The sequence below is a fragment of the Chrysemys picta genome, chromosome 6, assembly GCF_011386835.1.
Source record: "Chrysemys picta bellii isolate R12L10 chromosome 6, ASM1138683v2, whole genome shotgun sequence".
NCBI classification, from domain to species: domain Eukaryota; kingdom Metazoa; phylum Chordata; order Testudines; family Emydidae; genus Chrysemys; species Chrysemys picta.
In genome coordinates this window covers 94,417,733-94,427,267 of record NC_088796.1, presented here as the reverse complement: position 1 = coordinate 94,427,267, position 9,535 = coordinate 94,417,733, and the positions used below count along the sequence as shown (strand labels likewise).

The 9,535-nt window shown below is 45.8% G+C and overlaps 1 protein-coding gene across 4 annotated transcripts in view; it reads right to left on the bottom strand.

Annotated features, from left to right (window-relative positions):
- Window positions 1-2,175: 2,175 nt before the first annotated feature.
- Window positions 2,176-9,535, bottom strand: part of ENTREP1 (endosomal transmembrane epsin interactor 1) — a 43,103-nt gene continuing 35,743 nt past the window's right edge. For all 4 annotated transcript variants that reach the window (XM_008165991.4, XM_042850609.2, XM_024103334.3 and 1 more), the window contains 2 exons: window positions 6,044-6,333; window positions 2,176-3,670 (listed from right to left, as the gene is read on the bottom strand). In XM_008165991.4, the coding sequence (XP_008164213.1) occupies window positions 3,467-3,670; window positions 6,044-6,333 (494 nt within the window). In that variant the 3' untranslated portion in view covers window positions 2,176-3,466. The remainder of the gene's footprint in view (window positions 3,671-6,043; window positions 6,334-9,535) is intronic.

Below are 9,535 nucleotides of genomic sequence, written 5' to 3'. Positions count from 1 at the left end.
GTATTTTCACCACCCACCCTGAAAACCACAACCCTTACCCTCTGCACTCAACCCCCATCACCATGCAGTATAGCTATCCTGAAGTGCAGCACTCACTGCACAGCACACCAGATAGGACATATGCGAATCTGTGATTGTACTGTTCCCCACTCCACCTCCTTGTTTCTTTTCAATAAAGATTTTTTTTTCCTTTTCAATAAATGGATTTTTTGGCTTTGAAAGCATTCTTTAAAGACTCCTTAGCCCAGGAAATAAACAGGCACTGCAAGTCTGCTTGTCTGCTTAGCAAACACTGATTCCCAAAGATTGGAACTACTGCACTTCACTCCCGTGCAGGGCACCAGATATCACTGCTGGTTTTCAGCCTCAAATTGCTCCCTCAAGGCATTCCTAATCCTTGCAGCCCCGCGCTGGGCCCCTGTAATAGCCCTGCTCTCTGGCTGTGCAAATTCAGCCTCTAGATGTTGAACCTCGGAGGTCCATGCCTGAGTGAAGCTTTCACCCTTCCCTTCACAAATATTATGGAGAGCACAGCACGCGGATATAACCGCGGGGATGCTGTTTTCGGCCAAGTCCAGCTTCCCATACAGAGATCGCCAGCGGGCCTTTAAACGGCCAAAGGCACACTCCACGGTCATTCGGCACCAGCTCAGCCTGTAGTTGAACCATTCCTTGCTGCTGTCAAGGCTCCCTGTGTAGGGTTTCATGAGCCACGGCATTAACGGGCAAGCGGGATCTCCAAGGATCACAATGGGCATTTGAACTTCCCCTACCGTGATCTTCCGCTCTGGGAAAAAAGTCCCAGCCTGCATCTTCCTGAACAGCCAAGTTCCGGGCCAGCCTGTGTTAATGTCAATGAAATGCCCACGGTGATCCACAAGCGCCTCGGATCCTAGGTGGGGTGGTGCCAGAATAGGAATGTGCGTCCCATCTATTGCCCCTCCACAGTTAGGGAACCCCATTTGTGCAAAGCCATCCACTATGTCCTGCACGTTACCCAGAGTCATGGTTCTTCTGAGTAGGATGTGATTAATGGCCTTGCAAACTTGCATCAACACGATTCCAACAGTCGACTTTCCCACTCCAAACTGGTTTGCGACCGACCGGTAGCTGTCTGGAGTTGCCAGCTTCCAGATTGCAATAGCCACCCGCTTCTTCACTGGCAGGGCAGCTCTCAATCTCGTGTCCTTGCGCCGCAGGGTGGGGGCGAGCTCCTCACACAGTCCCATGAAAGTGGCTTTTCTCATCCGAAAGTTCTGCAGCCACTGCTCGTCATCCCAGACTTCCATGATGATGTGATCCCACCACTCGGTGCTCGTTTCCCAAGCCCAAAAGCGGCGTTCCACGGTGCTGAGCATGTCCATGAATGCCACAAGCAATTTCGTGTTGTACGCGTTACCCGGCTCGATAGCATCGTCGGACTCCTCACTCTCACTGTCACTGGATCTTAAGGAATAGTTCGACAGCCAAACGTGACGTGCTGGCGAGATAAGTCAGCATACGTCTCAGCAGTTCGGGCTCCATTTCCCGTAGACCGATCGCGCTGCACAGAAACCGTTGAAAGATGGCGCCAAAGGTGGACGGAAACAAAGAGATTTCTGGGATGCGAAGCGATGCATCACGGGGTGTTGGGACAGGACCCAGAATGCCCCGCACCCACGCCCCCTTCCCACAAGCCATGGCGCCAGAATGGGAAGAGGTGCTCTGTGGGATAGCTGCCCATAATGCACCACTCCCAATAGCGCTGCAATTGCCACAAATTTGGCCACGACAGTGCGCTGGGCAGCTGTCAGTGTGGACAGACTGCAGCGCTTTCCCTACTCAGCTGCACAAGTCAGGTTTAACTCACAGCGCTGTACATCTGCAAGTGTAGCCGAGGCCACAGTGAGTGATGCTAATCATTTACAAGTGAACAGCTTGGGGCAAAGTTAAGTGATTAATGACTTTGACTTTGACACTAGACAATTGCTTCCCACAGCAAAATCGAGGACACAGTTTTACTGCTTGATAATTATTATTAAAAAGGTAGGTGCTGATTCTGCTCTGAGCTGCAGATGGATGCAGGCACCTGCCTGAGTGCATCAGCTGCTTTCCCCAAGCAGAAGGTTCTAGCTAGAGATCAACATTACCATGAACAAGCTGTGTAAACAAAACAAAAAACACTGATTCCAGAAATACAAATTAAACAGTTTATTAACTATGTCTCTTCCTTCAAGCAAGAATCAACTCTTTCTTCTTCTAATCAAGCTTAATTAGCACTTACAGTGTAAAGCTTTTAGTTTTTCCCAAGGAAAGTGATTTAATAGTTACCCTAAGTAAGGCTTTATCATTTCAATAACAGCAGGAATATTTAACCATCCGACTTAAAGGACAACGTGTATCTTGCTGCAATACAGGAAGCTGTAGGCTGCTATAAATAGCCTTGATGCTACAAACAATAAGCCTTATCCAAAGCCCATTAAAGCCAATGGAAAGATTCCCAGTGGCTGTAGAGGGCTTTTGATCATGAGCTGTATCCTTCCAAAATAGAGAAATGGGGCTAAATTCTGTTCTTAGTTACCAACATAAATGCAATAGAATTTGCCAAACTATTAGTAGTCAGCAATTTTACAAATGTAGTGCCTTTTTCCACTCATGAATTATCTGCAAACAACAGACTGACTCATGAAGTTGTACATTATTCAAAATGACAAATATTTGATGCCAGTGTATTTCAGCTCATGGATTGCTCACGAACTGTTCACTGTGCTTTGAGTATTTGCTGTTGCTAATTCACTATTTGTGCTCTGTGACTGAGGTCACCAAAAGCCCAGGATAGTGTTTCAGTTCCCTGACTAAATGACTGACAAAGAGTTTTCAAGATGGCAGCACAAAACACTTTCACCAAGGCTACTTGTGAAAGTACATACTGTTCTGCAGTATTTGCATAGCTCTAGTATGGAGTAAAGCCATAGGGCCGCTGCGGGTATAAATTTGCATCCCTCAGCTGAACTCAACTGAGGAGCAGTTCCATTGACTTCAATGGTTTCATTTCAGATTTATACAGGCATGAGAGAAGAATTTGGACTATACTCCCCCATAAGACAAAAATGAATGAATTTATGCATAACCATGCCTATCTCAAAAGTCAAGGTATAGTCATTCAACTTTAGCCACTGTACAACATGTGGTTTAGTAACAAGAATTAATAAATTCCAAGAACTGAAAAACTACAACAGTGCACCAAAACAATGATCCAGGAATAACTAATTGCACATGGATATCCTTGTTTTAAAGCCACCTGGGAACCAGAACAACAAAGAGAAAAGTTTTCTAGAATTAACTTTCTCAAAGAGTCTCCAGTGGGGAGCTCCAAAAGCGTGAAAAAATGTATTTGTGATATTCCCATCAACCTGCTTGTCAGAGATGATTTTCCAGCCCTGTTGGTTTGTCTCACCCACGAACTCAGATAAGCAACAAGACCAAGTCAGAGCACAGTTTCCCGTACAACTCCAATGAGACTATGGGGCCGTTCGTGCTCTAGTCTCTGGGTTTTCCTCTCTGCTACCTGGTTTTCTGATGTAGTGAAAGTACTCAGATCGCCACAGCTCTCTAGGTGCAGCAGCCCAGGGTGTCTTCTAAATGGGAGTGTATGTGTCCTTGATGTAGATGGCTGAGCTGGAGTCATAACCTTCAAAGAAATGGAAAAGAGTTAAACTTCATTTCTTTTGGCTTCTCAGTTGTTGCTTTTAAAAATATATTCTACTGAAGTCACCCCTGGCCCAACTTCCTGGGGGTAGGACGCTGCAAGCTGTAGCTTTCTGTAATATTTCTTGGATAACCACATGTACTTTTCAAGTACATAAAAGGTTGTTACAAGGAGGACGGAGAAAAATTGTTCTTAATTTCTGAGGATAGGACAAGAAGCAATGGGGTTAAATTGAAGCAAGGGCAGTTTAGGTTGGACATTAGGAAAAATTTCCTGTCAGGGTGTTAAGCCCTTGCCTAGGGAGGTTGTGGAATCTCCATCATTGGGGATATTTAAGAGCAGGTTGGACAAACACCTGTCAGGGATGGTCTAGATAATACTTGGTCCTGCCTTGAGTGCAGGAGACTGGACTAGATGACCTCTTGAGGTCCCTTCCAGTTCTGATTCTATGCCAGACTTGTTGACAGTTCATTAATGTATATCATGATGTGGCAGGGACTACATTGAAAAGCGTACATCGGCCCAATCACTGATGGGGCTTGGGCCATGGGGGGTGGGAACATCTTCCACCCCACTTCTCACAGCATGTGTGCAGGATTAGTGCATTTTTACACCTGTTCTCCCCCCCCCCCCAATTTTTCAATACTGGCTCATTGTTCTTTGTACTCCCCCACCTGTCGGTATCCACCTGTTGTCTCTTGCCTTACACTTAGATTGGAAGCTCTTTGGGGCAGGACTGTCTTTTTGTTCTGTGTGTGTACGGCACCTAGCACAGTGGGGTCCTGGAACATGACTCGGACTCCTAGGGGCTATGGTAATACAGATAAATACAAATACTTTTGGAAAGCTGCTGACAGTTCTAGCCCTGGTTGAGGACTTGGGGAAATAAGGATGAGTCTGGGCCTCTTTTTATAATGCAGACGTATTTTTGCATAATGTGATTTGCAGCCAAGTTGTAAAATACAAATAAAGTCAGTGTGATCAAGACTGAATTAGCCCATTGGCTTTAAAAATGGCACTGGAGTTTTAGGAAGGTGTAGCAGAAAGTTCGCACTAGAAACAACTGATTATAGAGAAACCAAGAGGCGTAGCTATTTTACAGTAACTTGTAAAACGTGAAGGTAACAGATATTTTAGTTATGTTCTTAGATGGTGGCAGTAATTAACATTTTTGTGTCTTCACTAAATTCAATTAGCTCTGGACACATACGACACTGGAATTTTTTATTTATTTTTTTGCGATGGGGTAATAAATTATAATTTCAATTTACTCCTGTTTTACAATCTTCTACAACCTTTTTTCTGTGTGAAGTATAATATTCTCATGTAGGGTTACGATATTTAAAAAATAAAAAAAGAGGATGCTTCACGGGGCCCGGGCCCCGCCCCTTTCCCACCCCCGGCCCCGCCCCAACTCCACCCCTTCCCCAAAGTCCCCGCCCTAACTCCCCCTCCTCCCTCCCAGCCACGCGAAAAGGGCTGCCCAAGCGCTACCGGCTTCATGGTTTGACGGGCAGCCCCCAGACCCTGCACCCCCGGCCGGCGCTTCCCCAGCGCAGCTGGAGCTCGGGAGGGGAAGCGCCCAGCCGGGGGCGCAGGGTCTGGAGGCTGCCCGGCAAACCGTGAAGCCGGTAGCGCTCGGGCTTCAGGCAGCCCCCATGCCTCCGGACCCTGCGCCGCCGGAGCAGAGCAACTGGAGCCTGGGAGGGGAAGTGCCCGGCCGGCGGCTGGGGTCCGGAGGCAAGGGGGCTGCCCGAAGCTGATAGCGCTCGGGCAGCTCGGCTCTTAAACAGAGCCGAAGAGTCAGGGGAGGAGCAGAGCAGCCACGGGAGGGGAAGTGCCTGGCTGGTATTTTCCCGGACATGTTTGGCTTTTTGGCAATTCCCCCTGGACGGGGGTTTGATTACCAAAAAGCCGGACATGTCCGGGAAAAACCGGACGTATGGTAACCCTACTCTCATGTCTCTTTGTAGGCCGTTTCTGCCACAAGGGATTTTGCCCTGTTTTTGGGGGTGGGGAGGAGGCTAATATTCATCTGCCTCTTAATTTTATGTATGCATGGTGTTCACACTATTTTGAGAAATGTTTTCTTGTTCCACTTCCCCTCCCCTGAATCTTGGTTAGCTCTATGTTTTGCAAATGTACTTTAGATACATCACTGCTTGGCTTCTCATTCTTTCCCAGAACCAACGTGACATACCAGCAAACCCTGTTAGAGGCCAAACTCTGACTCTTGCTGCTATCCAGAGAGTGAAGCTGTAAACTGTACTAGTGTTTTGTATGCTAGAGAAGCCAATTAACAAAGTGAGGAAATATTTAGCTCTCCGGTTCATCCCAACTACAATAATAATCTACCTGCTCCAGGAAGCTGGCACTGGTGATGGCTTCCTCCATGTGTTCTTCGTCCGACTTTAAAACAGATTTGATATTTTCCACCAGTTCATGTATGTCAGGGGTCATACTGCAGGAGGACTGCTCTAGGAACCTTGCCACAAGCAGCTTAGTGTCTATGTATGACTTGTAGTCTACCAAAGACCGGGGTCTTGCTTTCAAAGCTCTTGCTCTCAAACCTTTTCGCAAAATGACAGTGGCCAGTTTTGGTTTTAATTCAGTCTGAGTTGCAGCTTCACAGCTTAGTACCGGACCTGAAGGCAAAAACAAAATAATCAAAGCCCATTTACTTTATCTGGGCAGTTGAAAAAACAATGTCAAAATGAGATGTCAGCACTGACAGTAATTCAACACTGATACATTGCACAATGTGACATCATGGTAACCAGTGAAATTTAATTGTCATGCTAGCACCAGTGGTAACATGCATCAATTCCCCCATCCACCCCAGATAAATATTTGTGCTTTGTGTCAAATTTACTCCAGGTAGAGAATGCACATTAGAGAGAGAAAAATTATACATGCATAGGGAAGAAAAAGAAATAGCTCTGGGCCTGCAACCAGGTGATGGGGATCAGGGCTGCATTGTAGCTGCTCCAAGCCCATACTCCAGCCTGTGGGTCATGTCCTTCTGTCATCTTCTTAGGGCTACAGACCCCTTTTTTCTCTCCTAGTTACCACTCTTTTGCATGTTACTCCTGGGGAAATTCTGTGCCACTGTGCAATGCAGAATTTTGCAGAAATTAATGGTGTGCACACAGAATTTCCTTTCCCTGACAGAAATGGGCTGCAGCGCTGCTGGCCGCCACTGGACTTGGCAGAGCCCAGCTTGCACAAAGAAGACTCTGTTGGGGGGAGCTAGACGGTTCCTGGCAGCTACAGTTCCCATGCCTTGAGAGGAGAAGGTGGCGCGCAGGAAACTCTATGCAACCTGGGACTGATCATCAGGCTGTTTCTCCTTCTGGATCCTTGGGCTCTGGAGACTGGAGGGGGACAGGTGGTTGGGCAAGGGGGGGAACGAGGTGTGGGTATCTGGGCTGGGGGGCCCCCATGGTTGGACTTTGGGAAGGAGGGGGGTTTGGGTGTATTAGCTGGGGGGGGCCATGCAGGTGGGCTCTGGGGGAGGAGGTGCGGGTGTCTGGCCCCACAAGGTGCCTCTGGGGGTAGGGTGGATGGGAGCAGAGAAATAGGAACTGGGTTGTCACAGGGGTTTCTTTAACTCTCTACTCCTGGGAGAAATTTTGTGTCGGTCTGTATTGTTACAGACATACTTGCTGACAGGTATTTTGAAATAAATTAATTGAAACTGGGTGTTTATGTATTGTTATTTTGACAAATAAAATTTGCAGAATTTTTGAGAATTTTAAAATATTCTGAGCAGAATTTTTAATTTTGGGGGGCAGAATGCCCCCAAGAGTAGCATGTTAATGGGCTGTGCCTGTCAACATGAAACAAGCTCTGACTGTTTTTAAAGAAAGAGGGTTTCTATAATCCTTCTAACATTAATTCTACTCTGTACTACATAGGAATCATGGGACAAGGCTTGTCTGCACAGTGCGTAGATGCATGGCAAGCCAAGGTGTGAATCTACAGTGCACCAGTTTGCCATGCAGTAACTCACCAGCGTGGACCCTGCTACAGCGGTGTGAAAGTTGTAATATACTAAGCCGTAGTCTGGCACTTGCTGTAGCTGTAGCAGGGTCCACATGGTGGGTTACTGCACAGCAAGCTGGTGCATTTGCCGTGCAGTAATTTACCAGGTAGACAAATCCACAGATTAAACTAAGCTGTTGCATTCTCTACACCAAAGGTCCTTCATGGGGTACTGTTCAGGGCCTGTATGATCCCTTCTAAATTACAGTGATTTTCACAATTTGTGAATAGTAGTTCCCCTTAAGTACCACTGATTTTTCCCCCACTCACACTGTATTCTGTTAATTTTGACAAATGTATGGAAAAGAAAGCAACCTGAGGCCAGACATAACCAGACAGACAACTAATGCCAATACATTCATAGCTCCTTTGTTCATTTTGTGTACTCCTGCAAGCTATATTGTACCTTTCATGTTCTAATGCATTCTTTGGTTTCTTCTGTGGGTAATAATCATTGATCAAAAAGATTGCTTATGAACAATCCAGATTTTTTGTTCAAAAACTAAAAATAACCATACATCCTGTTGTTGTTTTTTTAATTTACTGAAGATTCCATTCCCACTGACTTTGGGAGAACTTAACAGGAAAAAAAAATCTATTCCAAGGCATGTTGTGTAAATAAAATTGTTACTACTGTTTTGATTAAGAGAAAAGCACCCACAGGTTAATAAAGCAGCTCTGTAATGCGAGCATTATGCCAGGGATAACAATAATTCCAGGAGGAACTCCGATACCTCTCATCAGGGGAGCTCAAACTAAATGGAAGTGACTTCCCTAGTTAGTGTGGCAGCTGACTTCCATCTCTGCAGCAGCTGAGTATTTCACTTTCAGGTGGTTCAAGGCCACACTGTATAGAAACAATTATAAACTGGGTTCCTGATGGTGTGGTTTTAAGTGCCTAAAAGCTGCTTTTATGTTAGCACAGAGCATCCCCTGCTTCCACCATATCTAATCTGCTATTAATAGATGACTGTTTCATGCCATTTAACCATTGCTTCAGGAGCACTGTGAAAGAAGGGGAGGAGGAAAAAAGATGGAATGGAAAAAATGCATGCAGGAGAAAAACATGAACCTGGGGGGGAAAGATGATCAGATGAGAATATGCTGAGTGCTATATAGACTGGTAAGTACAACACAGTGACAGGTTCCTTAAACGCTAGAGACAGACAGAAATTGCAGTTATTTTATTATCTTAAGCAAGCATCAGTTATTAAAACCCACAGATAACTTATTCTGTGAGAATTTAATACGCATCAGCAGCTCCTGGTAGAATTCCAGCAACCCAGACTGAAAGTTGGGAGGCTGTAGTTAGTGGGGATTTTTAGAACTGCAAAGGGGAATGAGCTGTAGCCAGCACATCCCAGAGCACCCAATCCTGCATCAGATGTCCTTGGAAACAGTAGTGTCTCCTTAGGTTCGGGCAGGGCTGGATTTACACCTTACGCGCCCCTAGGCACAGCATCTTCAGCACGTGCCTACTGTGCCTAAGTGGAAATCCGGATTTGGGCTTGAGACCAGTGAGAACGTAGATGCTGTTAATGAAAGGGTACTGAGGTTACAAGGTGGGGAAGGGTGAGTGGGCAGGAGATGGTGGCTCAGAAATTGCTGACATCCCTGTGAAACAAAGTGCGCAAGATAGAACATGCTCATTAGATGCAAATATCACTTAAGTGAAAAATAAATACACTGAAAGGGGAAAAACACCCAGTATTTTTCCCTTTTTTACTAGTAGCTACAAATACCAAAAAAAAAAAAAAAAAAAAAAACAGATGTAGAAGCTAAAAGCGCCAATACATGTCTTTG